At 42.2% G+C, this 25,747-nt stretch overlaps 2 protein-coding genes across 2 annotated transcripts in view; one reads left to right on the top strand and one right to left on the bottom strand.

Annotated features, from left to right (window-relative positions):
* Positions 1-25,747, top strand: part of SYN2 (synapsin II) — a 309,739-nt gene that overhangs the window by 160,136 nt on the left and 123,856 nt on the right. The window contains exons 2-5 of the mRNA XM_069736779.1: positions 3,769-3,826; positions 5,665-5,756; positions 6,214-6,370; positions 8,264-8,353. Of these exons, the coding sequence (XP_069592880.1) occupies positions 3,769-3,826; positions 5,665-5,756; positions 6,214-6,370; positions 8,264-8,353 (397 nt within the window). The remainder of the gene's footprint in view (positions 1-3,768; positions 3,827-5,664; positions 5,757-6,213; positions 6,371-8,263; positions 8,354-25,747) is intronic.
* Positions 15,830-25,747, bottom strand: part of TIMP4 (TIMP metallopeptidase inhibitor 4) — a 28,554-nt gene continuing 18,636 nt past the window's right edge. The window contains exons 4-5 of the mRNA XM_069736778.1: positions 20,084-20,214; positions 15,830-16,246 (exon numbers count right to left, since the gene is read on the bottom strand). Coding sequence (XP_069592879.1) covers positions 16,073-16,246; positions 20,084-20,214 — 305 coding nt within the window. The 3' untranslated portion in view covers positions 15,830-16,072. The remainder of the gene's footprint in view (positions 16,247-20,083; positions 20,215-25,747) is intronic.

The following is a 25,747-nucleotide window of genomic DNA, read 5'->3' on the forward strand; positions in this document are numbered from 1 at the left end:
ATTTGAGCGCTCTAGCTATTAAATTAAAGGGTTAAATGGTGTAAAAAATTGGCGTGGGCTCCCGCGCAATTTTCTCCGCCAGAGTAGTAAAACTTACTACTCTGGCGGAGAAAATTGTGCGGGAGCCCACGCCAATTTTTTCCGCCATTTAACCCTTAAATTTAATAGCTAGAGCGCCCAAATTTTGCACATACACACTACTAACATTAGTAGTGTGGAATATGCAAAAAAAAGGTGATATGAGATGGTTTACTGTATGTAAACCATGTCTCATATCATGTCGGGTTTAGGAAGGAGATAGCAAAAGCCGGCAATTGAATTACCGGCTTTAAAGCTATTTAGCGCTGTATGAAGTAATAATATATATACATATATGTGTCTCACTGATGGTGTATATATATATATATACCTATTCTATGTGTCCATATTTATTCTACCTATTCTATTGTAAGCTGTCAGTGTGATATCACTGTACACAGCACTGAATTGCCGGCTTTTCTCTCTAACACCGCTGTGTATTTCTCGCAAGTCACACTGTTGGTCCGTGTGTAATCCGTATTTTTCTGGCCCCCATAGACTTTCATTGGCGGATTTTTTGCGCAATACGGTGACAAACGCAGCATGCTGCGATTTTCTACGGCCGTAGAAGACCGTATAATATGGATCAGTAAAATACGGCTGATAGGAGCAGGGGCATAGAGAAGCATTGTACCGTATGTAATCCGTATTTTCAGCACCCCTCTTACGTCCGTAAAACACGGTAGTGTGACGCCGACCTAAGGCAGATGGAGTCACTCTGGTCTCTGTTTTCCGGCGGTGTCCGTCTTTTTAGGCATCTTTTTTAGCACAGAAAGGTTTGCTCATAGTTGTGTGCATACCTAAAAAAACAGGACCCCATTGTCATATTCTGAGAACTATAACTGACTCTCATTTTTGGGGAGGAGTTAGATGGAAACCACTACGAAGGTGCTCAGTGTAGAGCACAGGATAAATTGGATAAGTGATTTAAAAAAAGCTATGTGCCCCAAAATGCTACTATAAAAACTTCAACAAAGTTTGACAAAAAAAAAACCCACAAGTCCCAATGTTACAGCTTGATCATGACTCTCAAAAAGTGTCATATCTCGCACAAATAAAATTCAGTAAAATCTGCGCATCTAAATCCAATTGCCTCCCTCCCAGCTGAGCCCCACTTTGTGCCAAAATCTCTGGTCTTGATGAATCACCCCCCATAGTTTTTTGCCGCTGTTGGTTGATGTCAGATGTAAGTTCTTCAATGCACTACAAATACATTTTTTTGTGGCATGTTTTCAAACTTTGTGTGTTTTTGGAGGCCCTTAAGAGTTTTTTTTCCAAATATAGCATGCTCTAGGTGGGCCATTTGTCATGTGTTTTTAGTGCACTTCTTTATAGGCAATAAAAAGGCATAAAACTCGTGTGAGCAAAAAAATGGCTTTGGATAACTTTGTCATGGAGAAAATAATTTTAAGATGTTAGTGGTTACCGATAGTTCATAAATTGTACTAAATTTCAGTCTGCAATTTTTCTGACTTACCGTAATTCATTTTCAGGCCCCTCCTATGTTGTTTGCAGCCTGTTCCAAGTGTCAAATTTTTATTTTGTGGTCTTTTTCCCAGTAATCAAGACGAGATTTTACCTAATGTGTTTATCCAGATTGCTGCTGTCTTCATTTGCTCATACACATATTTCCCCATCATACGTTTTCCTTATTTTTCCCTGCCTTCCCTGAGACTACATGCTACTCCCCTGTCCACATTGTGAATTGATGCTGCTATTTTTAAGGCCACGTTCACACTAGCAGTATTTGGTCAGTATTTTACCTCAGTATTTGTAAGCCAAAACCAGGAGTGGGTGATAAATGCAGAAGTGGTGATGGTGACGTGTTTCTATTATACCTTTCCTCTGATTGTTCCTCTCCTGGTATGTTGTGCCACCATATTGTAGTATTGCCCCCGCTGTACGTCCACACAGTACTAATGCCCCATATTACCTCCATAAAAATGTCCTTATCCAAGAAGTATTGTTTCTCCTTGCAGAGAGTGACATGTTAAGCATGTCTAGGTGAGGAGACTTAAAGCCGTTTCCTCTCTGAAGAGACAATTTGCTTATTGTGGCACCAAACAGTAATAGTCCCTCTCCCTGTACGATCACATTGTAAGGCTGCCGTCACACTAGCAGTATTTGGTCAGTATTTTACATCAGTATTTGTAAGCCAAAACCAGGAGTGGAACAATTAGAGGAAAAGTATAATAGAAACACGTCACCACTTCTGCATTTATCACCCACTCCTGGTTTTGGCTTACAAATACTGAGGTAAAATACTGACCAAATACTGCTAGTGTGACGGCAGCCTTACAATGTGATCGTACAGGGAGAGGGACTATTACTGTTTGGTGCCACAATAAGCAAATTGTCTCTTCAGAGAGGAAACGGCTTTAAGTCTCCTCACCTAGACATGCTTAACATGTCACTCTCTGCAAGGAGAAACAATACTTCTTGGATAAGGACATTTTTATGGAGGTAATATGGGGCATTAGTACTGTGTGGACGTACAGCGGGGGCAATACTACAATATGGTGGCACAACATACCAGGAGAGGAACAATCTAGTGTGACGTCGGCCTAATAGTGCCGCCTTCTGTGCCTCTCATAGAAACAGCGCCCCCTTCTGTCTCCCGCATTAAAAAAGTGCATCCGCTTGATAATAGTGCCCCCTGTACATTGCAATACTCTCCCACCCACGCCTTGTTTGCAGCAATAAAAGAATCTTCACGCCCACGAGGAGCAGTGACCTCTATCTTCCGCTTGCAGTTTGCGGCCGGGTACACTTGGCGCCTTTGTCCTCTGCGTGCCACCTGATGACCTCTGGCAAGGTACAGGCTTATGGCAGCCCATGACTTATTTAGTAAGCCACAGCTTTCCACGAAATCCGCATTCCGTGGACTCGAATACCATTGACGGTGATGAGGTTCCTCTGACCCCATTTGTATAAATTGGTTGGTGCTCCCTCTCGGTGGTACACACAGTCGTGACTTTGCTCTTTCCAATCAAATTAACAATTAAAAAAAAATTCTGTGCAAAGAAGATGAAGGTAATGGCCTTTAAGGAGTTTCTTCAAAAACTTTAAAAAAAAGGTCCAAAGAAACTTCTGTAGAAGTTACTGCCACGACCACGATGTAATATCAATACCTTTCCATCCGCTCTTTACTTCTTGGCATCGTGCCCGCGCTTCGACCACGCAAGTCTTGTAATAGAGGTAGGAAGCTCTGGTCTCATTTGCATGCTAATGGCATAATTTACATACAGCTGTGTCTAATTTGCATAGACAAGGTTACTTGCAAGTGCTCCTTCCGTCTCGAATGGATAATTTTCGGAACAGTCTTCAAAACGCAATGCTAGATTCAGCCAAATGGATCTCACACGGCGATTACATGAGATCTTATCCACTTACAGGTTAGAAAATAGTCAAAAATCACTGCAAGGGGGAAAAAAATCATGATTTAAAAAATTTGCAACGGTTGTTATGTCTCCTGTGGGTGCAAAGGTGGATTTGTGATGCGCAGTGATGGTGATTTAGTGAATAACCTACTGTGTATCCCCATTCATCCACATTCAAATGACTGCTGCAATACCAGACACAGCCTAGAGATAATGGTGGCGCCGTTTTGTTATTACTGTTTATGATGTTTGATCGTTTTCATGGTTCCCTCTTTATCTTAAAAAAAAGTGTTTTTTTTATATATTTTAGGGCAAAATGTTTCAGAGGAAAGAAGCTTCAAGGAGATTATGATATACGAATTGAACAGGTAAATCCATATATTCAGTTCATTATACAGTAGTAATTGGATCAGTGACATCGTTATTGCAAACTTTTAGGATTTTGTATTAAATAAATTTTCTTAGCATATCACAATCTTTATTAAACATAAAAAATTGAAATAATGCCATTTTTACACTGGTGACTGAGGCTTTTTTAGAGTCCTAAATACCATGTGTTTCAGGAAACAATACATGTACATTGTCCTCGATGAACAGACCCCCGACCTTATCTTTTTTACTGAAGCATCTAATGAGCATGTGCAAAGGTCATTGTGAAGGAAGGGGGATAAGGTCATCTGTGATTGGTGGATCCTGTGTTACCAGCTGTGTGTGGAGACATTAACTGTCACTGTAAACCTGTCTTCTGATAAGGAGCCTGCTGAAAACTTTCATGAAAGGACAGGAAATATATGTATAAAAAAAATCTCTGGTGGTCAGGTTGAAAATTGCAAACATTACCAACATTTAAAGGGAACCTGTCACCTGAATTTGGCGGGACCGGTTTTCGGTCATATGGGCGGAGTTTTCGGGTGTTTGATTCACCCTTTCCTTACCCGCTGGCTGCATGCTGGCCGCAATATTGGATTGAAGTTCATTCTATGTCCTCCGTAGTAAACGCCTGCGCAAGGCAAGATTGCCTTGCGCAGGCGTGTACTACGGAGGACAAAGAATGAACTTCAATCCAATATTGCAACCAGCATGCAGCCAGCAGGTAAGGAAAGGGTGAATCAAACACCCGAAAACTCCGCCCATATGACCGAAAACCAGTCCCGCCAAATTCAGGTGACAGGTTCCCTTTAAAGAAAAAAAAAACCTATCCAAATAGACTAGTCAGAAAGAAGAGGATTTGATCTCTGGTGCCATTTATTGGCTGTAACAATCGTAAAAGTCAATATGGAACCTATAACGAACCTTGCCACATGACTTAGGATAAGAATCAAAACCAGAAACTCCATTAGCAGAAACATGTTTCAGGGTGTTGTGCCTCATCAGTGCAAAGTGGGAGACCTGATTTGGCCGGGTGAGCGGCCTCTGACTGGGGGCCTTTAAAAATATATGCGGCACACAAACTTGCGCTGGCGTCCTGGGATCAAATTCCACCATGGATGACATCTGCAGGGAGTTTGTATGCTTTCCTTGGGATTTCCTTGGGTTTCCTCCAAATTTTGTGGGATATTATGAGACAGTGATGATGATGCCTGTAAAGCGCTGCGGAGTATGATGGTGCTATATAAGCAAGTATAATAAATACATAGATAAAAAAAAAAAACCTAATTGTGGCAAGTGGTGAGTCCTATTTAATTGAGCTCTGTATATACAGTGGGAAAAATAAGTATTTGATACGCTGACGATTTTACAAGTTTTCCCACCTACAAAGAACGGAGAGTCTGTAATTTTTATCGTAGGTACACTTCACCTGTGAGAGGCAGAATCTAAAAATAAAATCCAGACAATCACATTGTATGATTTTTATATAATTAACTTGCATATTATTGCATGAAATAAGTATTTGATCACCAACCAACCAGCAAGAATTCTGGCTCTCACAGACCCGTTAATGTTTCTTTAACAAGCCCTCCTACTCTGCACTCATTACCTGTAGTAATGGCACCTGTTTGAACTTATTATCTGTATAAAAGACACCTGTCCACACACTGAATCAATCACACTCCAACCTCTCCACCATGGCCAAGACCAAAGAGCTGTCTAAGGACACTAGGGACAAAATTGATTCTGCCTCTTTTTATTTTTTAACTACGCTTCGTCTATCTTTTTTTTGTCTTCGATCTGTTTGTGAATTGCTTTACTCTTTCCTTCCCTTTAGGCTGAATTTTCAGAAATAAATCTCATTGCTCATTCTGATGGGACGTTCGCTGTAGATCTGCAAATGTTCCGGAATGGGACGCGAGTCGTCAGGTGAGTCCAAAAGAATTGCAAATGATCTAAACATTGATGGGATTAAAGTTCAAGTTTTACAGTTCCAGCAAAGTGGATGGGACTTCTATAAATCTCATGGCCACCGTGCCTCTTTTTTACGCTCCATAAATTGACCTGCGGTGCGGGTTTTAAATCCGCAATATGTCAGTTTCTGGGGTGGGTTCTCAGAGTTTTCTGTGCGGATTCTTCCCATAGACTTGCATTAGATGCGGAAAATCCGCAGGTAAAAAAGCGCAATAAAAACGCATGTAAAAAAACAAACTAAAAAAAAGGCAATAAACTAATTTACATAATAGGTGCTGAAACGCTGCAGCGTCAAAGACTCAATGTGGGAACTTAGGCTTATATGTTTAAAATACAATATGTTTGTCAGTAAGTAGTAGACATTATTATTTTATCATTCTGTAGCGTAATTGCACATTTCTGTGTTTTCTAGATCTTTTCGACCAGATTTCGTGCTCATTCGACAACATTCCTTTAGTATGGCGGAAAATGAAGATTTCCGAAACATCATCATTGGTATGCAATATGCCGGTATTCCCAGTGTAAACTCTCTGGAATCCATCTACAACTTCTGCGACAAGCCATGGGTGGTAAGGGAACATATCTAATATTGGCCAAATTGGAGGATCTCTACTAGTAATCTTTAGGGCGCAGTAGATTCACAGTTAGGTCGCTGCACAATCTTTCCAAAGCTGCAGACAACTTGCAGTAGTCACAAGAAATTTGTGTTTTTCCTCTTAATGGTATTTTTACCACCAAAGCCACAGTGGACTCCACAATCTCTACCTTATTGTGGCTTGGGCTCTATTGCACCATTTCCATTTTATGTGAATGTACTAATGGCTGATACTGTATATGATGTAAGGTGAAGTGTGATTACTAAGCACCATGTCATGATTATCTTACAGGTGTGATTACTAAGCACAGTGTCATGATTATCTTACATGTGTGATTACTAAGCACCGTGTCATGATTATCTTACAGGTGTGATTACTAAGCACCGTGTCATGATTATCTTACAGGTGTGATTACTAAGCACAGTGTCATGATTATCTTACAAGTGTGATTACTAAGCACAGTGTCATGATTATCTTACAGGTGTGATTACTAAGCACAGTGTCATGATTATCTTACAGGTGTGATTACTAAGCACCGTGTCATGATTATCTTACAGGTGTGATTACTAAGCACCGTGTCATGATTATCTTACAGGTGTGATTACTAAGCACCGTGTCATGATTATCTTACATGTGTGATTACTAAGCACCGTGTCATGATTATCTTACAAGTGTGATTACTAAGCACCGTGTCATGATTATCTTACAGGTGTGATTACTAAGCACCGTGTCATGATTATCTTACAGGTGTGATTACTAAGCACCGTGTCATGATTATCTTACAGGTGTGATTACTAAGCACCGTGTCATGATTATCTTACAGGTGTGATTACTAAGCACCGTGTCATGATTATCTTACAGGTGTGATTACTAAGCACCGTGTCATGATTATCTTACAGGTGTGATTACTAAGCACAGTGTCATGATTATCTTACAAGTGTGATTACTAAGCACCGTGTCCTGATTATCTTACAGGTGTGATTACTAAGCACCGTGTCATGATTATCTTACAGGTGTGATTACTAAGCACCATGTCATGATTATCTTACAGGTGTGATTACTAAGCACCATGTCATGATTATCTTACAGGTGTGATTACTAAGCACCATGTCATGATTATCTTACAGGTGTGATTACTAAGCACAGTGTCATGATTATCTTACAGGTGTGATTCCTAAGCACCGTGTCATGATTATCTTACAGGTGTGATTACTAAGCACCGTGTCCTGATTATCTTACAGGTGTAATTACTAAGCACCGTGTCATGATTATCTTACAGGTGTGATTACTAAGCACCGTGTCATGATTATCTTACAGGTGTGATTACTAAGCACCATGTCATGATTACCTTACAAGCACAATTTCATGGTTTTCTTAGGCTACATTCACATTTGCGTTGTTGGGCGCAGCGTCGCCGACGCATGCGTCATGCACCCCTATCTTTAACATGGGGAGAGCATGGACATGCGCTGGTATGCGTTGTATTGCGTTTTACGACGCATGCGTCAATTTGACGCACCAGACAGGGCGCGGAAGACGCTACTTGTAGCGTTTTCCCTGCGCCAAAATTCAAGAACATTACTAGTTTATGGCAACGCATGTGTCAAAAAACGCAATGTTGAGTTTTGTGTTGTTGGTTGCATCGACGACGCTGCGCCCAACAACGTAAATGTGAATGTTACCTTACAAGTGTGATTACTAAGCACCATGTCATGATTATCTTACAGGTGTGATTACTAAGCACCATGTCATGATTATCTTAAAAGTGTGATTACTAAGCACCATGTCATGATTATCTTACAAGCACCATGTTATGGTTTTCTTACAAGTGTGATTACTAAGCACCATGTCATGATTATCTTACAGTTTGCCCAACTCATATCTGCCTATAAAACTTTGGGAGCAGAAAAGTTTCCTTTAATTGAGCAGACATACTACCCAAACCACAAGGAGATGGTAAGTTTCATAACAACTTGTGCATTTCCAATTAATGGCCTCTATGGTGTAACCATCAGGCGGCGCTATAGGCTGTAACCTTTCTTTGTACACTGTAGCTTTTGTTTGTACGCTCTAGTTTTTTTATGCTGTAGCTTTTCTTTGTACTGTATGTTGCAGCTTTTTTAGTAGGCCGTAGTTCTTTTTTGGACGCTGTAGTTTTCTTTCCATGCTTAAGTTTTTCTTAGTACGTTGTAGCTTTTCTTTTTTTGCATTAGCTTTTTTTTGTATGCTCTAGCTTTTCTTTGTACGCTGTAGCTTTTTTTTTTTAGAAGGCGGTAGTTCTTTTTTGGAGGTTGTAGCGTTGCTTTGTATGCTGTAGGCTTTTTTTTGTATGTTGTAGCTTTTTTAGTAGGCTGTAGTTCTTTTTTTGGAGGCTGTAGCTTTTCTTTGCTGTATCTTTTCTTTTTTGCACCAGCTTTCCTTCGTATACTCTAGCTTTTCTTTGTACCCTGTAACTTTTTTTTATTGCACTGTTTTTTTTTGCATGCTCTAGTTTTTCTTTATACTCTGTAGCCTTTGTATAATTTTCTTGGAAGATTTTCTTAATACCGTGTAGCTTTCCTTTGTATACTTATTACAGATTTTCCTTGTATATTGTAGCTTCTGTTTGTCTGTAGCTTTACTTTGTACATTTTTCTTTGTATTCTGTAGCTTTGTTTTATTCACTGTAGGGTTTCGCTCTGGTAGGCATTAGGCAGCGTCCACACAGACATGCAGTTTCTGTTCCAAACAGGAAGGTTTATTAACTCCAGAAACTTCCTCTTGCAGAGTCTAAGCAACTTACACCGGTCCTCCACCTTGCATCCATGGACCCAAATACCAGAGGTGTTTGCACCTCTACTCCCGGACAAGGAATGAACAACTCAGCTGCCCTTTTAAAGGGACTCTGTCACCTGAATTTGGCGGGACTGGTTTTGGGTCATATGGGCGGAGTTTTCGGGTGTTTGATTCACCCTTTCCTTACCCGCTGGCTGCATGCTGGCTGCAATATTGGATTGAAGTTCATTCTCTGTCCTCCGTAGTACACGCCTGCGCAAAGCAATCTTGCCTTGCGCAGGCGTGTACTATGGAGGACAGAAAATGAACTTCAATCCAATATTGCAGCCAGCATGCAGCCAGTGGGTAAGGAAAGGGTGAATCAAACACCCGAAAACTCCGCCCATATGACCCAAAACCAGTCCAGCTAAATTCAGGTGACAGGTTCCCTTTAAACCAGCTGCACCTCCTGGATTGGAGGGTGGGAACGACTAGTTCCACGCATCTCATCTAATCATTTCTAACAAACCAGGACCCCTATATTGGTCCTATTAATCCTCTCAGCTTCTCCTAGCCAGGATTCTGCCAGTTGCTTGTATACAACACTGGATTTTTTTTTTGTATATGCTACTCTTTTTTTTTTTTTCTTAAAACTTCACAACTATTGCCAAATTCCAATGCTCTTATCAGTATATCCACTATACCATAATTGTTTGTTATATTGAGTTTTATATACTACAGACAGTGAAGTAGACTGTCCAATTGATTTCTGTAAAGTTTTCTGCATGTCTTACATTCATCGCCATGAGCAGCAAATACACTGCTCAAAAAAATAAGGGGAACACTAAGATACCTCATCCTAGATATCTTTGAATGAAATATTCCAGTTGCAGATTTTTATTCATTGCCTAGTGGAATATGTTCAGAACACTAAAACATAATTATCAATGTAAATCAAAATGATTATCCCATGGAGGTCTGGATTTGGAATGATACTCAAAAATCAAAGTCGAAAATCAAATTACAGGCTGATCCAACTTCAGTGGAAATGCCTCATGGCAAGAAAAAGATGCTCAGTATTGTGTGTGGTCTCCATGAGCCTATATGACCTCCCTACTGTACAACCCCTGGGCGCTCCTGATGAGGCGGCGGATGGTCTCCTGAGGGATCTCCTCCCAGACCTGGATTAAAGCATCCGCCAACTCCTGGACAGTCTGTGGTGCAACATGATGTTGGTGAATGGTGCGAGACATGATGTCCCAGATGTGTTCAATCGGATTCAGGTCTGGGGAACGGGCGGGCCAGTCCATAGCTTCAATGCCTTTATCGTACAGGAACTGCTGACACACTCCAGCCACATGAGGTCTGGCATTGTCCTGCATTAGGAGGAACCCAGGGCCAACCACACCAGCATATGGCCTCACAAGGGGTCTGAGGATCTCATCTCGGTACCTAATGGCAGTCATGCTACCTCTGGCGAGCACATGGAGGGCTGTGCAGCCCTCCAAAGAAATGCCACCCCACACCATTACTGACCCACTGCCAAAACCGATCATGCAGAAGGATGTTGCAGGCAGCAAATCGCTCTCCACGGCGTCCCCAGACTGTCACATGTGCTCAGTGTGAACCTGCTTTCATCTGTGAAGAGCACAGGGCGCCAGTGGTGAATTTGCCAATCCTGGTGTTCTGTGGCAAATGCCAAGCATTCTGCACCGTGTTGGGCTGTGAGCACAACCCCCATCTGTGGACGTTGGGCACTCAGAAACCGACTCCATGAGGATGGTCTAACCGTTTGTGCAGGCACATGCACATTTGCAGCTTGCTGGAGGTCATTTTGCAGGGCTCTGGCAGTGCTCTTCCTTGCACAAAGGCTGAGGTAGCGGTCCTGCTGCTGGGTTGTTGCCCTCCTACGGCCCATAAACATCTCTGGGTGTACTGGCCTGTCTCCTGGTAGTACCTCCAGCCTCTGGACACTACACTGACAGACACAGCAAACCTTCTTACCACAGCTCACATTGATGTACCATCCTGGATGAGCTGCACTACCTGAGCCACTTGTGTGGGTTGTAGAGTCCTTCTCATTCTACCATGAGTGTGAAAGCACAATCAACATTCAAAAGTGACCAAAACATCAGCCAGAAAGCATTGGTACTGAGATGTGGTCTCCACCTGCAGAACCACTCCTTTGAGGGTGTCTTGATAATTGCCAATAATTTCCATCTGTTGTCTATTCCAGTTGCACAACAGCATGTGAAATTGATTGTCAGTGTTGCTTCCTAAGTGGACAGTTTGATTTCACAGAAGTTTAATTTACTTGGAGTTAGATTCTGTTGTTTAAGTGTTCCCTTTATTTTTTTTGAGTAGTGTATATAAGGGTAACTGTAGGAAACACAAAACAGCTCAGAATATGTATGTAATAATATAAGTTTACTGTTTTTGGTTGTGCTTTTTTGCTTATCACTATTAACCATACTTTTGTTCTGTAATCATATGTATTGACAAAAATTGAGGTACAGAAAAAGGGGATGGTTGGAGCTTACTACGCTTGGAAGATTAGTCCTTGAGAGGCAAAAGCAGTGGGGTGCCATGTCTTTAGCTGGTGCAGCACAGCAACAATAGAGAAAATATATAATAGAATATATATATATATATATATATATATATATACACACACACACACTCGAGTATAAGCCGACCCGAGTATAAGCCGACCCCCCTAATTTTGCCACAAAAAAACTGGGAAAACTTATTGACTCGAGTATAAGCCTAGGGTAGAAAATGCAGCATTTACCGGTGAATTTCAAAAATAAAAATAGATGCTCCATACCGTTCATTATTGCCCCATAGATGCTCCATATACAACTGTGCTATATAGAATGCTCTGCACCGTTGATTATGGCCCCATAGATGCTCCTTATAATGCTGTGCCCCATATATGCTCTGCACCTTTATGGCCCCATAGGTGCTCCTTAGAATGCTGCTGGTGCTGCCATAAAAAAAAAAAAAAAAAAAAATCACATACTCACCTCTCTTCTCAGGACGCCGGCGCTTTCAATAATTACCTGCTCCTCTGCGGCTCCGTCTCCAGCACCGACGCTCAGCAGAGGGCGCGCACTGACTACGTCACAGCGCCCTCTAACCTGAGCGTCATTGCTAGAGGACGCTGCAGACGGAGCCGGAGCGAGGAGCAGGTAATTATAGCGCTGCGCTCCCCTTACCTGCTGCGGCGCAGTCCCTGGCTTCTCCGGCGCTGCAGCTTCTTCCTGTAATTGAGCGGTCACATGGCACCGATCATTTACAGCAATGAATATGCGGCTCCTCCCCTATGGGGGTGGAGCTGCCTATTCATTTCTGTAATGAGCGGTGCCATGTGACCGCTCAGTACAGGAAGAATCTGCAGCGCCGGAGAAGCCAGGGACTGCAGGGACCGCGCCGCAGCAGGTAAGTATGACTACACAGCCCCCGCTCCCCCTCCCCTGCTGACACCCGGGTATATGACTCGAGTATAAGCCGAGAGGGGGACTTTCAGCCCAAAAAAAATGGGCTGAAAATCTCGGCTTATACTCGAGTATTTACGATAGAGATAGATAGATATATCTATCTATCAGGGAGAGCGGCACTCCCAGCGGCTCAATAAAGCAAGGACTTTATTTAGCAAGCCATAAAAAAAACCAAACAGGGTTAAAAAAAAAAACAAACAAAAAAAAACAAAAAACATTGAGACATTTTTCTAATGACAATCATAATATATGGGAATGTGTACTTACAATTGCTCATTTTGCCTTTCTACCCAGATAATTCTCTTTTCCATTAGATCTATGACATCATGTGATTAATAACTGATTAGCTAAATCCTTCTAATCTCTATGTAGAAACGTGAGGTCAATTTTCCCTGTAAGTCATGAATTGCTGCAGAAGGCCCTGCAGCGGGGAGGAGGAAGCAGCTGGGTCAGAAGTTATAGAGGGGAATGTCGTCAATATACAGTGCTGTATAATGTGATGACTGCAATATATTAAGAGGATAGATGGGAGATGTGCTTCTCTAATGTAGCAAAGGTAAATAGTAACCCAACAGCAAGCACAGAGGAAACCCAATAGCAGGTAGTCATCACAAATACATTTAAGCTCCTGCCTAGACAATTGCTCTAAGAACACAAAAAGAAAATCGCATGGACAAAGATTAAAGTAATATTTGGATTTTATTTGTTCTTAATTAGGTAAATTAGATGGGATTGTGCATGATATATACAGCGGTAATTACTAAGATATAATTGGTTAACCTTATTAAACATTGTAATTGAAGAAAAATCCTTGAGGCATATCATCAAGTGACACAAATATCTCGACAAAGGATGTGACCTAAATATCAGTTATCTTATCATTTAAGTGCAATACGATGACGCCATCATCTCACAAGTCTAGTTCGGTCTATTCTTCATTCCCGTAAGCTATGTGCCTCTAACAGGATGACCATCCTATTCAGCACCACCGGAAATCTCGGGAGAATCTTTGCCTAGTTTGGCCATAAATGGAGATACTGTAGCCAAGACCGGACATGTTCTAATCAGAGTTTGTGCAAATCTGGGTCCTACAAAACCGGTCAGGAATCCATGGCCGTTGGAGAGGAACCTCAAGAACAGCCTCCTACCTCCTAGTATCCATGGCTCTATCAAAACAGGCGCGACATCATTGTTGTGGCGTGATTTACATGTGATGTCAATCCAGGTCGGCTAATCAAGAGAAGACCTGTGGATACGAGGAGGGAGGAGATGGTGGCTGGATAAGGTTCTGGGAACCAATTCGCACCAACTATAGTTCTAATATTAGACATCGTTGCTCAATTTGGGTTTAGTCCTACTTTAAACCATAATTAATTTTGACCAAGGATGTCCATAATATATGCACAGACCATGCAGTGGCTATAGGCCTATGGAGTGAGGTGACCTGGCCCCAACTGGTGTAGGATACTTGCGTCTTTCCGATAACCAAGTTTCAGCCAGGTCTCACTTACATCTTCTCCATTGCTGTGGACCTTTCTGGAGAAGAAGTGAATCCTCAGCCCCTGTCAGGGCACATATTTCAGAACCTGTTCAGTGATAGGGTCACGTGTTGCCCAATGAGTGTCTTAGTACTGTAAAAAAAATGAATTTGGACACCATAGAGAAGGCACAATTTACAGACAAGGACAATACGAAAATCTTGAGAAGTCAATGTAGATTGACCCAAGACAGTATAGTATAGATGTGATCCAAGACAACATACAGTACCAGAAACCAGTAGCAATCCTATATGACATGGGTATATTCACATTCACTGAGATTAATAGAATTCAGTAGATGAATTTTCACTTTCAGGAATTTGTGACATACCCGCCATGTGTGATTGTAGCCTAACACTATAGGAACAGAGTGACCCGAGAGAATAGTAGCATAGCCAGTGACCAAAAACAACATGTAGCATAGTCAAGACCGTGACCAAATCCTAAACATATGAGGCTCTAAATGTAAAATGGACAACAGCTGCCAGATGTGAACCATAATCCATCCATCAGCTGGGATCTGCAGAGAGACCAATAGGCTGTCCATGTAATCCATAGTGCGCGGTCCTTCAATGAAAGATATTTTGCAGTCTACACTCTGCATAATTGAATAAAGGTACTTGACAATGTTTATTCAATCCAAACAACCCCCTTAAAAGAGAATCTATCACCAGGTTTTTGCCATGTAATTTAGAGCACCATGATGTAGGGGCCTGAATCCAACGATGTGTCTTTTGCTGGTCTGCACGCTGTCATTGATAAAATCCGTTTTCTCTGCTGCAGATTTGTATAACCCCACCCACACTACTGAAAACTGCCAATCAGTGGTGGGGGCGGGGTTACACAGCAGTCAACCAGGAGGCACAAGATACCTAGTCCTGTAGTGATAATCTCCTGTTGATAAAACCGTGTTTTTATTGAAACAGCAATACACAGCCCAGCAAGTGGCCCATCGCTGGAATCAGGCTCTCAGCCCTTAGATCAAACTGCTGATATTATATAGCAAAAAAACAGCTGAAAAATTCCCTTTAGTTGCTGGATCAGCAATTTTAAAGAGTATCTCATTCTACAGGACCTGTCCTTAAAAATATGAATAAGCACTGTGTAATGCTTAACTTTCCCTGCGGGGGCACTGCTGGGGAATTTTCGCTTACTTTGCTAATTGTTTTGTCCACAGATTATACAGCTGATTGCCAAGTCTTAGCAAGTGGACACAGTAAAAAAAAAAAAATTGGGGGCAAAAATGATTAAAGAGTAGGGACTGTCCAAAACGGAGATCCACTATAAGCACTAGATCGATTTTTGAACATTTGAATCTAAAAATTGCTCATCTTGTCCTGGAAAAATAAGATACCAAATTATTATTTTTTTTTACAGTAACTAGCATTTTATAGCGAGTCTGCCCGAATTAATGGAAGTAAGGGGTTAGTGTGCCAATTGTTTTACCATGATTATATTCCAATGAAAATATAAATATACAGAGAATCAATTTGCATTTCACTAATTGCTTATTTGCCCCCAAACTTCTAAAAAAAAAGGATTAGATCGAGGGCAAAGTGTGACCGTGAGCATGTGATGCTTGGAAACCATCAGCAAGCAGTTACACCTTACGAAAGCGATACAGATCAGAGTTTTTCCAATTTCATTCTAAAGACAATTTTATTTCTAGGAAAAATGACAAAAATATTCTGCTCATTTCTCACTTCATTAATTTTTTTTTTATACATGGATTTTGCTGAAATACTATTAAAGCACTTCTTTATTGATTCCTTTATACTCTGACACCACCACAATTTTGCGATACTTTCTGTACAGTTTATTATACTGTTTGCGATCCAGGATGATCCAGCAGAAATAAGAGCCGCGGGGGCCATTGTGATCCTCTAAGGATGGCTGTAGATAGACTTGTCAGGTATACTCGGGTACCAGCTGCAAGTTCCGTCTCTCCGTTTAATGCAGGCGTGTTCTCTCTCCAGAATCTGACTCTGCTGCCAGCCTATACAGGGGCACTCATTTGGCGCAAGGTTATCGTAGGATTCCATGACGCAATATTTAATCTAAAGCAATAAAATAAGGTTTTAATATAATCACCACAAAAAAAAAAAAAAAAAATGGTAAAAGCAGAAACACCTAAAGGGAATGTCAGTTTTTGTGCCACCTAATCTGAGAGCACCGTAATGTAAAGACAAAAACCCCGATTCCACTGATGTATCACTTTAGTTTTATTAGCAGGAGATCACTAGAAGAGCTCCGCTAGATCTTCAGATTTTATCAAAACTATAGCAAGCAGCCCATCACAGGACATCACTGGATTCAGGGTCTCTGTGGCCTAATTTATGCTGCTCTCCGATGGGGTAGAAAAACATGGCGACAGATTCCCTTTAACAGAATTGGCATTGGTTTAATCCGCTTTTGAAGTGCAGAATAATTTTGAGTCCATCTTGGAACCATAATCATTAACGGGATTGTCCACCATTCGGGCAAACCCTTCTCAATCTCTATGTTGCCTACTAGTAAAATAAATCGCACCTATACTCAACTCTGGAATGGTGCCAGCACCAGAGTTATCGGCTCTGGCTCTCCTGGGGCTAGCGTGACACAATGGAGAGAAAAAGCACTACTGCAATTATGCACACTACACTCATAATTAATAAAAAAAAAAAAAAGGTATATGTAAACTTTATTGGCACATGATCCAACACTTAACATAAAAACATAACACATAATTAAAAATAGTAGTGGGCACAAGCACTCAACATCCTGGAAAGAAACATCAAATCAGTATAATATAACATGCAACCCTGTACTGAACCTGTAGTTCCATAACCATTATGCAATCTGATAATTAATATAATCCAGGGTGTGCACATCCATAAACCATAATATGGCCCTGCTCCCTATAAAGACCTTCGTGAGGGATCATAGAATCCACAGCGATCGGCTGTTTACAAAGATAATAAATGAAAGACCCCCACAGGCACAATTGACCGTATTACAGACAGGTGTAAAAGATCAAAAGGTGGAAGTGAGAGCCAAAATCAGGCAATACGCTACTACTGTTCCTGGTGCCTAAATCTCCTTATCCGGCTGTTGGCGTCTGCCGCAGCGGAAACTCTAAAAACCGCATTCCCATGCAATCCTATGGGATTCCGCAGTTGGTGCCCATGCTGCGGAATCGCATAGCGGTAAAATCCACACCATGTTCATTATTTCTGCAGAATCGCGTTGATTCCGCAGCCATAGGATTGCATTGAACGCTCACTTTATGCATGTGGCTATGCCCACCATGTGTTAAGTGAGTGCTTCATGTGCGGATGGTACCAGGATCCAGAGGAGAGGAGACTCACCAGGCCTTGGGATCCATATTCATGTAGAAAAAAAAAAAAAATATATATATATATATATATATATATATATATATATATATATATATATATATATATATATATATATATATATCCGGAGTCCTCCTGCCTCTCAGCGGTGCATGCGGCAGCTTCCGTTCCCAGGTATGTATTGTGCAAATCACCTGGGATAATGTCACGGTCACGCAACCGTGACGTCACAAAGGTCCTTCGCGCAAAGCATCCTTGGGAACAGAACATACTGGGAGCGCCGCTGAGTGAGAATAACCATATTTTTTTATTTTTTATTTTTAACATTCTCTTACTATTGAAGCTGCATAGGCAACATCAATAGTAAGAAGTTGGTCGCACTATGCTCGACAAGTGTGACCAACCTGTCACTTTTCCAAGCGATGCTTCAAAATCGCTTGTAAGGTGCAAGCATTCTGCAAGCTAAAAAAGCGCTTGTTTTGCGGGAAAACTCATGCGAATTCTGCATGAGCTTTACCCACGGCAAGGAGTTGCAGAAATGCAGACATTTCTGCAATGTGGGCACATTGTTTGATTTAGGCTAAGGGGCAGAAACCCAATGCCAGGATGTGAGTGGAGGACCCTGGTGCGGCCCCACGGTAGCACCGTAACCCGTACAGCTTCGTCATGTGAACTGGCGTCACCTGACGGAGCTGTACGTTGTTACAGCACTACCGTGGGGCCGCACCAGGGTCCTCCACTCACATCCTGGCATTGGGTTTCTGCCCGTTTGATTTACGGTAATCTTTATCCACCGGCTGTTGGTGTAAGCTCCCCCTACGGTTTGGGGCATTCATACTGTTGATTGCCCCACAAGGGATTTTGGCTCTCACTTCCACCTTTTGATCTTTTACACCCGTCAGTAATATGGTCAATTGTGCCTGTGGGGGTCTTTCATTTATTATCTTTGTAAACAGCCGATCGCTGTGGATTCTATTATCCCTCACCAAGGTCTTTATAGGGAGCAGGGCCATATTATGGTTTATGGATGTGCACACCCTGGATTACATTAAATATCAGATTGCATAATGTTTCGGGAACTACAGGTTCAGTACAGGGTCGCATGTTATAATATACTGATGTTTATTTTTCCAGGATGTTGAGTGCTTGTGCCCACTATTGATTTTAATTATGTTTTATGTTAAGTGTTGTATCATGTGCCAATAAAGTTTACATAAATTTTTTATTAATTTTGGGTGTAGTGTGCATAATTGCAGTAGTGCTTTTTCTCTCCTTTTGACATTGATTGTTCTTACTACCGACCTTGCACCCCCATATTTACGGTAGTTATATTAGTGAACCTGGATCATCTTATTTTCATTATGTCATGTGATCACTGTGGCTAATCAGAATTGGCTTCAACTCTTCCCTCCTCCAGATAATTCAGACATCCAGAGAGTGAGGGCTGCCGCTGCGCTCACCTCTTCTGCATGTCAATTACGTCCGTAGGAAAGGAAAGTGAAGCCCCAGGGGTCACAGTAGCCCCAGGAGATCCAGTGGTTGCGCCGCCGGAAAGGTGCACGCACCAGCACCAAGTATGTTAAGCGCTATTTTGCTAGGGTGAAACATGGGGATTGAGAAGGGGTTGTCCGAGTACTCTGGACCGCTATAAAAATAAATTATATATATATATATATATATATATATATATATATATATATATATATATATATATATTCTCTCGTTCACAGGAGCTGAATTTTAAAATGATAAAATGACCCAAGAATTGAGTCCAAAGTTCTAGTAGATCAGTTGTCATCATACCAGCCTCATACTATGAAAAGTATCAAGATCTCACTAGTCATTTCTTGACTTTGTAGCTAGAACTAAATATAATGCTGCATATCACTTCTTTGATAGAGGGTCTTTTCAATCCCAAGAGGATAGCCTTGGAGACATATAATCCCGGCTACTGTTCCCAACATGGACGTCGCCATCTGACATGCTTGCCACCCTTGTGCATCCCATACTCCAGCCCCATACAACAGCTTTGTACATAAAGCCTTAAATCAGTATTGAAAGGTCCACTATTTTTTGGGTACTTTTTGAAACTAATCACAACATATTTGAAAGACAATTCTATAATATATTAGTGTACCGACCCTCATCCACTCCTATGTATCACTGCTCGGGCCCCAACTGGTCGCCTTATAACTTCCTCCAGAAGGGATGGGCATGTGACTACTGCAACCAACTCGTGTCCAGGATTGGCTGCAGCGGTCACATGTGCATACGACCAGAACAGGATGCCAGTACCTGCCAGATGAGGAAGTGCGGAGTGATCCCAGGTGGGATTGTGGACGATCAATAGATTAGTATAGTTTTTTGCCTTTAGACCTCTGAAGCAAGGTTTTCTTCTTTTTTCAAAGTTGGTTGTTGGTGAATGGTTGAATGGTTCTCTAAATATTCTCTAGGATGTACTAAAGCCTTCTTATCTCAGGATCCTATCCGTGCCTCTAAGTGTAAGTCTCCTGCTTTACAGCTGCCATTAATAAAGCATCCTGTAGGATCAGGTCTTACCTTACAGTCACAGCCCCGCTGATAGCCAATGTCCGGCTGAGTGAGACTCTTTATTTGGAAATGAGACAGACTGCTCCAAAAGACGTTAAGCCAACAAATGCCGATACTGACTCGGCCATCATAGTAGCTGCCTTTAACAAACCAGAGGGGAAAAATATTAAAGTGAGAAGGTGCACAGCATGAATCAGCAGAATTTGCGATTTACGTCTTAAAAGGGATTTTCCAGTCTAAATTGATAAGTCTGCAATCACTGACTACATTTTCCCCAGAGCATGCATGGTGTGCCACGTGGTTGCGCCAGTTTGAGCTGGGGACTGGGAATATGAATGTTACATACTCCAGGCCAGAGCCCATTTAGTGGGTGTGGCCTCGCACCATACAGGCCGTACCCCATCTAGTGATGCGCCTGTCCAGAGGGTGTGGCTTCACTACAAGTTTATGGAGAGAGGCCACGCCCACTGGACAAGCTCTGGAGTATGTATAACGCATACGTACCTACCCGTCCTGGCCCCTGAAACCGGTGAATCTCCACAGCGCTTGTGGACCAGTCAACCTCTAGAAATTCATTCGCTTATGAGTATTTTTAATTTTATTGGAAATGACTTGTTGCCGAGGATACCGACCACCTCTGCTGTCTATCAGATCCCAAGAGCATGTTTGTCCTGTTTGATAGGGATCTGGCCAGTGCATTGAGTAGTAATAGAAGACAACCCAATGAGTTTTTGGTCTGATCCTGGGTCAGCTCCATACTGTTATCTTATAGGCCCCGTTTCCTCAAGACTGGTGTTGTTCATGTCGATCTTGATGAGGGGGGGTGTATTGGTGTCAGACTCGCCTGATACATTATGGAAGGAAGATTTGTGGTGTGATGAATTTGATAACCAAGCATGTCCACGCCCCGTCCTGCCCCAACCATCCATCCATTTTTGCAATGTTGGCTAAAACTGGCATGAAAACACCAAAGCTTGCAATTATTTTTGCGCAACTCTATACAGATTTCTGGCATAATTGTTTTGGTGAATCCGGGCCTGTAGTGTTTTAGGCTTAAAGGGCTCAATACACAGGAGGCCTCCCTCTGCCGAGTGCTCGTGCCCTCTACAAGAGATCCACTGCTAGACTCCTCTAGAAGAGAATAAAAAGATTGCCAGTCTTAAATCCGAAATGCCAGATCCTTATCCTTCCATCATCAGATGGGAGAGCAGTCGGCATACAAATTAGACCCCCTATCTAAGCAAATTTAGTTTAGCTTAGTCTAATCTGCATGGGGGCTGGACATAGACCTTAGATACGGTAATTATCTGTAAAATGCTTGTTGCCTTCCTTCACTTGTGTTACCAGCGGAACCAAGGATCAAGCATGTTACTCCAACATGCCTAACCCTTTATTCCCCAACATCGGCCCGAGGAATCTCTAAGGCTGTGCGCACACGTAGGAAATGTGGTGCAGAATTTTCTGCACCAAATCTGCATCTCCTGGCAGAATCCGCAGGTGTTTATGCATTTTTTGTGCAGATTTTACCACTGTGGATTTCTATTAATGGAGGGGTGCAGAAACGCTGCAGAACTGCACAAAAGTAGTGACATGCACTTTGAAATCTGCAGCGTTTCTGCGCAGATTTTTCTGCACAGTTTTTTTTTCACATTGATTTAAGGTAGCGTCACACTGAACGATATCGCTAGCGATCCGTGACGTTGCAGCGTCCTGGCTAGCGATATCGTTCAGTTTGACAGGCAGCAACGATCAGGATCCTGCTGTGCCATCGTTGGTCGCTGCAGAAAGTCCAGAACTTTATTTTGTCACTGGACTCCCGCAGACATCGCTGTATCGGCGTGTGTGACGCCGATTCAGCGATGTCTTCACTGGTAACCAGGGTAAACATCAGGTTACTAAGCACAGGGCTGCACTTAGTAACCCAATGTTTACCCTGGTTACCAGTGTAATAGTAAAAAAAAAAAAAAAAAAAAAACAAAACAAAACAAAACAACACTACATACTTGCCTTCCGATGTCTGTCCCCGGCGCTGCGCTTCTCTGCACTGTGAGCACCGGCCAGCCGGAAAGCAGAGCACAGCGGTGACGTCACCGCTGTGCTTACACAGTGCAGAGAAGCAGTGCCGGAGGACAGACAGCGGAAGGTAAGTATGTAGTGTTTGTTTTTTTTACTTTTACGCTGGTAACCAGGGTAAACATCGGGTTACTAAGCGCGGCCCTGCGCTTAGTAACCCGATGCTTACCCTGGTTACCAGGGAACCGGCATCGTTGGTCGCTGGAGAACTGTCTGTGACAGCTCTCCAGCGACGCTGCAGCGATCGACATAGTTTTCGGTATCGCTGCAGCGTCGCTTAGTGTGACGGTACCTTTACATTGTACTGTAAATCACAGTGCAGCTCTGCAGCGTTTCTGCTGCAGAAAAATCTGCTGCAGTTCTGCACTAAATCTGCATCGTGTGCACATACCCCCAAGAGGCCCAAATACACATTGAAATGCCTGCAAATCACGCTCAAAGTAGTGGACTTGTCCCAAATTAATACATATGACCATCTAACATCACACAGGAATCGGATCAGAATCAATCTGAATGGTTTGTTAGTGGTGTGTCATGTCAATGGCAGACTGATGGCTTCTGGGTGTCATCACCCGAGTCTGAACAATGTAGTTACTCTGAACTAATAAAGTAGAAGTAGAGCTATAAGGTTCAGAGTAAAAATGTATGGCATCACAGATCGGATAATATAAGATAGGGTTAAAGAATTCCGATTTACATTTTCCCCTTAATTCAATGAAATATGCCAAGAAAATAGTTTGTGATATGCAAGTGCTTCTCACTAAATTAGAATATCAAAGTTAATTTCAGTTATTCAATACAAAAAGTGAAACTCCTAAAGAATCATTGCAAACAGAGTGATATATTTTAAGTGTTTACTTCTGTTAAGGTTTGATTAAAGGTACCGTCACACTCAGCGACGCTGCAGCGATATAGACAACGAGCCGACCTAAACTAGATCGCTGCAGCGTTGCTGTTTAGGTCGCTGTAGAGACGTCAAACAAAGCAGCTCCAGAACGATGCAGGAGTGATCCAGTGACGTAACGGCGACTCACTTATCGTTCTCGCTGGTTGTTAGCTCCATGTAAAACATTGCTGGCATTGTTGCTTTTGATGTCAAACATGACGATACACGCCGCCCTGACGACGAAATAAAGTTCTGGCCTTCTAGCTCCGACCAGCGATGGCACAGCTGGATCCAGATCGCTGCTGCGTGTCAAACACAACGAGATCGCTATCCAGGACGCTGCAACATCATCGTTGTCGTTCTCGTTGCAAAGTTGCTGAGTGACGGTACCTTATGGCTTAAAGCCATTGAAAACCCTGAAGTCATTATCTCAGTAAATTAGAATACTTTTTAAAATCATTTTTCAGCTGGTGTTATAATCAGAAATGTTGGCCTACTGAAGTGTATGCGAAGTTAGTGCACTCAATACTTGGTTGGAGCTCCTTTCGCATCAATGTGGCGTGGCATGGAAGCGATCAGCCTGTGACACTGCTGAGGTGTTATGGAAGCCCAGGTTGCTTTGATAGCAGCCTTCAGCTCGTCTGCATTGTTGGGTCTGGTGTCTCTTCTTGACAATATCCCATAGATTCTCTATGGGGTTAAGGTCAGGTGAGGTTGCTGCCAGTCAAGCACAGTGATACTGTTGTTTGTAAACCAGGTATTGGTACTTTTGGCAGTGTGGACAGGTGCCAAGTCCTGCTGGAGAATCAAGTTTCCATCGCCAAAAAGCTTGTCGGCAGAGGGAAGCATGAAGTGCTCTAAAATTTACTGGTAGACGGCTGCACTGACTTTGTTCTTGATAAAGCACAGTGGACCTACACCAGTAGATGACATGGCTCCCCGAACCATCACCGATTGTGGAAACTTCACCCTAGACCTCCAGCAGTTTGGATTGTGGCCTCTCCACTCTTCCTCCAGACTCTGGGACCTTGATTTTTAAATGAAATGCAAAATTTACTTTCATCTGAAAACACCTTGGACCACTGAGCAACAGTCAAGTTCTTTTTCTCCTTGGCCCAGGTAAGACGCTTCTGGCGTTGTCTATTGGTCATGAGTTGCTGACAAGGAATGTGACGCTTGTAGCCCATGTCCTGGATATGTATGTCTGTGTGGTGGCTCTTGAAGCAATGACTCCAGCAGCAGTCCACTCCTTGTGAATCTCCTTCAAAATTTTTGAATGGCCTTTTCTTAACAATCTTTTCTAGGCTGCGGTTATCTGGTTGCTTGTGCACCTTTTTCTACCAAACTTTCCTTCCACTCAACTTTCCATTAATATGCTTGGATACAGCACTCTGAACAGCCAGATTCTTTAGCAATGACCTTTTGTGGCTTACCCTCCTTGTGGACTGCCTTGTGGACATCTGTCAAGTCAGCAGTCTTCCCCATGATTGTGGAGCTACTGAAACAGACTAAGCGACCTTTTTAAACGCTTAGGAATCCTGTGCAGATTTTTTTTTTTTTTTTTTTTATAATTCTAATGTACTGAGATAAGGACTTTGGGGTTTTCACTGGCTGTAAGCCATAATCAACATTAACAGGAATTAAAACTTGAAATAGATCACTCTGTAATGACTGTCCACAAGGACAGGGTCCTCTCCCCTCTGTACCAGTCTGCCACTGTAAGTTTACTGTAAATGATATCTATAACCCCCGTCTCATGTACAGCACCATGGAATAAATGGTGCTATATAAATAAATACTAACTATATAATAAGAGTTTCAATTTTTGTATTGAACTGAAATAAATTAACATTTTGATATTCTAATATAGCGAGAAGCACGTGTATCTGTAGTCCCGGCTCAGAATCCCTGCACCCACTGAAAACGTTGCAAACTGAGTGGTCATATTACAGACACTAGATTAGCTTTTTCCATGTGGACTATTTGTCTATTGAGACCGCCATTACTCAGGCAGATTTTTCCCAGTATTTTAGGTTGGAGATAGTGATGAGCAAGTGTACTCATTGCTTTGGTTTTCCTGAGCATGCTCAGGTGTCCTTCAAGTATTTGGCGTGCTTGGAGATTTAGTTTTTGTAGATGCAGCTGCATGATTTGCGGCTGCTAGACAGCTTGAGTACATGTGGGAATTTCCTAACAACCAGGCAATCCTCACATGTATTCAAGCTGTCTAGGAGCTGCAAATCATGCAGCTGCATCTACAAAAACTAAATCTCAGAGCAACAACAAATACTCCGAGGTCACCCTAGCGTGCTCGGGAAAACCAGAGCAACGAGTACACTCGCTCATGACTAGTTGGAGAGTATGGGGGGGGGGCTCATTCTGACGACTGATCAGAAACTGCCTCTAGCTCATTAGAAGTTGGAAAAGATCTGTAGGTGCGGTGCTTTTGAGTTGAGAACAGCTCTTTGAAGATATATAATCATAGGGGAGGGTTGGGGACTGTTGAAGATTAGGTAGTACAAAAATATTGATATTAGTCAAGTCTATAACCAACTGGTTCACCAACCGGTTTCTCCACATACAAGAAAAGTGGACGGGTTATTCTGATCAAACTTTAAAGTTATTCGCATACATGGAGAGGGAAAATTTTTCCACCAACTGGTCGGTTAGAGGATACAATCAGACATGCACAGCCCCATAAAACATTGTAGGCA

This window comes from Ranitomeya imitator, chromosome 8 (assembly GCF_032444005.1).
Source record: "Ranitomeya imitator isolate aRanImi1 chromosome 8, aRanImi1.pri, whole genome shotgun sequence".
NCBI lineage: Eukaryota > Metazoa > Chordata > Amphibia > Anura > Dendrobatidae > Ranitomeya > Ranitomeya imitator.